Below are 3,788 nucleotides of genomic sequence, written 5' to 3' on the forward strand. Positions count from 1 at the left end.
TCAAATTTCATTCATTTATTACGTAGAATGTACAAGATTATATTCCGTGAATTAATTTGACGTAGGTAATTATTACATTGGATTTTTTACGTCGTTGTATTCTTGGACCAGAATTATATTTCTAGAAGATTGAAGATTATTGTGTATTCGTATATTTAATAATATTATGGTGAATCTATTAGGTATAACTTCGTTTCTGAGAAATAATTGTTTAATGCAGGTAGGTATTTCATATGTTTATTGTATTAAATATATCGATAGCTGGCCACAGCTGGCAAAGAGACGAACGAACTAGACATACCTAATTAAAGTTAGAAGTTTCTTTTATAAAAATATAAAGCGTAAAATAAAAGAATAGTTTAGTTTTAAGAATTTATTGCATTTAATAATATTCGTACGTTTTTAAAACAATTACATTGGTGGTTCAGTAACTTAAACTAAGAACTGTATTTATCGATGGATTTATTTGTAAACACCACTTTCCGCCGGCTATATTTTCACGACACGTAATTTGCGACCCTATCGTCTCATGCTATAGAAGAGCTCAAGAATAGCAGTTGAGGCTTGCTACCGCTACCCGGCACTTTGTTACAAAATAAAATAAGTATGACTGAGATTTAGTTTAGTCCACTTCCTCGACTGTCGGGCCCTGGCCGCCGCCGTTCTGTGGCTGTGGACCGCCTTGTCCATGTATCTTGGTCATGATTGGCATGCACGTCCTCTGAAGTTCTTTCAGACGGTGCTCATACTCTTCCTTTTCCGCCAGCGAGTTGTTTTCCAGCCATTTAAGTGCCTCGTCGCATTCCCGTCGCGCGATATCCTTGTCTTGCTCCGAAAGAATCGCCTCCGCGTCGTCAATCGCTTGCCGCACGTTGAAGACGTACGACTCCAGCTTGTTACGAGCTGCAACTCGCTCGCGCTGGCGATCATCTTCTTCTTTATAGCGTTCAGCTTCAGCTAACATTCGATCTATCTCAGCTTGCGAGAGCCTTCCCTTGTCGTTCTTGATCACGATGTTCTTACTGCGACCGGTGCTGTTCTCTTTAGCAGACACATTGAGGATGCCGTTAGCGTCCAGATCAAAGGTGACATCGATCTGGGGAACTCCCCGCGGCGCTGGCGGAATACCGGTGAGGTCAAACGTTCCCAAGCGGTTGTTGTCTTTGGTCATAGCGCGCTCGCCCTCGTAAACCTGGATGGTAACGGCTGGCTGGTTGTCCGCGAAGGTGGTGAAGGTTTGAGACTGCTTGCATGGTATTTTGCAGTTACGCTCGACGATCTTTGTCATGACTCCTCCCGCGGTTTCGATCCCCAGTGACAGCGGCGCCACATCCACCAGAAGGACGTCTTGGATCTTACTGTGCTGCTCTCCGCTGAGGATTGCCGCTTGCACTGCCGCTCCGTACGCGACGGCTTCATCAGGGTTGATGGAGAGGTTCAGTTTTTTGCCACAGAATAAGTTCTGCAGCATGCTCTGGATTTTCGGTATACGAGTTGATCCTCCAACCAGCACCACATCGTTTATAGAGTTCTTGTCCAGTTTTGCATCACGGAGGGCTTTTTCGACGGGCTCCAGCGTTCCACGGAATAAATCCGCGTTCAATTCCTCGAATCTGGCCCTCGATACTCTGGTGTAGTAGTCGATGCCTTCATACAACGCGTCGATCTCGATCGTCGCTTCGGTGCTGGACGACAGGGTCCGCTTCGCACGCTCAGCTGCCGTTCGGAGTCGTCGCAAGGCTCTAGGGTTGCCGCGAAGATCTTTCTTGTATTTACGTTTGAACTCCTCTGCTAAGTGGTTCACGAGCCTGTTGTCGAAGTCTTCGCCGCCGAGATGCGTGTCGCCCGCCGTGGCCTTCACTTCGAACAGAGAACCTTCGTCTATAGTCAGGATGGAGACATCGAAGGTGCCGCCGCCGAGGTCGAAAATCAGGACGTTCCGCTCACCCTTGAGGTGCTTGTCCAGCCCGTAGGCCAGAGCAGCGGCTGTAGGCTCGTTTATGATGCGGAGCACGTTCAAACCAGCAATGGCACCAGCGTCCTTCGTCGCCTGCCGCTGCGAGTCGTTGAAGTACGCCGGAACAGTGATAACGGCATCCTTGACACTCGAGCCGAGATATGCTTCGGCGGTCTCCCGCATCTTCGTCAGCACCATGCTACTAATCTCCTCCGGAGCAAACTTCTTCACTTCACCTTTGAACTCCACTTGAATCTTTGGCTTTCCACAATCGCTGATCACCTTGAAAGGCCAGTGCTTCATGTCTTGCTGTACCACCGGGTCATCAAATTTCCTGCCGATCAACCGTTTGGCATCGAAGACAGTGTTGCTGGGATTCAATGCCACCTGGTTCTTAGCAGCATCTCCTATGAGCCTCTCCGTGTCCGTGAAAGCCACATATGAAGGTGTGGTTCTGTTGCCTTGGTCATTTGCGATGATTTCTACATTGCCGTGTTGCCACACGCCAACGCACGAGTATGTTGTGCCAAGATCAATTCCAATAGCTGGCATGTTGTTTAGCTTTTCAAAAAACTTTAAACTCAATACTGAATCAATAATCACGTTTATAAATCGCGGTTATTCGACCAATATCACTTCCACTCTTACTTGTATTATCGCTTTTCAAATAATGATGCTTTGCCGCGCTTTCGATTCGCTTTTATACTGGATGAACGTCGACGAATCAGGTTCAAGAATCTTCTAGATGTCTCCAAAAACCGACCAATCATGAATAATCTTGAATCGAATTTTCTGGAATATTCGATTTATCAGCCAATAGAAATTACCTATTGCGTGAGCGAGAAGACACCATGCTGCCAATGGCATGCGTTGGACAAGGATAGGCTGTATAACACACACATGCTTAACAATAAGAGCCCGTGTACACTGGCTTAACTAAACGCGCGGTAAATTAAAACGTCTAGCAAAATGTATTCGCGACGATTCGTTACTTTAACGATATTGTTAACTGTAAAATAATTAAAATGCTTTCGATACAAATATTAAGAAATACAGGTTAAAGAGTAAATACATGATAATATTCTTATGTGCATATATGTATATTTACGAGTGGGAGGCTCCTTTGCACAGGATGCCAGCAAGATTATGGGTACCACAACGGTGCCTATTTCTGCCGTGAAGCAGTAATGTGCAAGCAAGGGTGCCGTAGCTAGTGAAATTACTGGGCAAATGAGACTTGTATGGCAAATGTGATGCAGTCTCAAAGTGACGAGCGCAGTTGTAGTGCAATTCATAATTTTTGGGGTTTTTCAAGAATCCTGCGGCACTGCATTGTAATGGGCAGGGCGTATCAATTGCCATCAGCTGAACGTCCTGCTAGTCTTATCCCTTATTTTCATAAAAAAATACAGACTTTGTTATATTTTAATTGTCATTTCTAAAAATGCATGTTTGAGCATGTTTAGCGCTAATAACCTATTGTTAAATAGCAAGAAAACGTCAAAACTACCAAATATCAAAAATTTGATGCTAGTGTTTTGTTAAATGGAGAGGTAATAAAACCGGTGGAATCTGCTAAATTTCTTAGCATTACTCTGGATTTCAAATTACAATGGGAAGTGGACCCCCCATGTGGAAGGATTGGCGAACAGACTTAGTTCTGCAGCATACGCGGTAAAAAAGATTAGACAATTAACTGACATAGATACGGCGCGACTTGTATTCTTTAGTTACTTCCATAGTATTATGTTTTATGGTATATTGCTGTGGGGCAGCTCTGTCGATATTAATACAATATTTGTGCTGCAGAAGAGGGCTATTCGAGCTATTT

At 44.5% G+C, this 3,788-nt stretch overlaps 1 protein-coding gene across 1 annotated transcript; it reads right to left on the bottom strand.

Annotated features, from left to right (window-relative positions):
* Nucleotides 1–398: 398 nt before the first annotated feature.
* On the bottom strand, nt 399–2,591 carry LOC126972721 (major heat shock 70 kDa protein Ba-like). Its single transcript, XM_050819636.1, has one exon. The coding sequence runs from the start codon at nt 2,507–2,509 to the stop codon at nt 623–625; it is 1,887 nt and encodes a 628-aa protein (XP_050675593.1). The 5' UTR covers nt 2,510–2,591; the 3' UTR covers nt 399–622.
* Nucleotides 2,592–3,788: the final 1,197 nt, after the last annotated feature.

The sequence above is a fragment of the Leptidea sinapis genome, chromosome 2, assembly GCF_905404315.1.
Source record: "Leptidea sinapis chromosome 2, ilLepSina1.1, whole genome shotgun sequence".
Classification (NCBI taxonomy): domain Eukaryota; kingdom Metazoa; phylum Arthropoda; class Insecta; order Lepidoptera; family Pieridae; genus Leptidea; species Leptidea sinapis.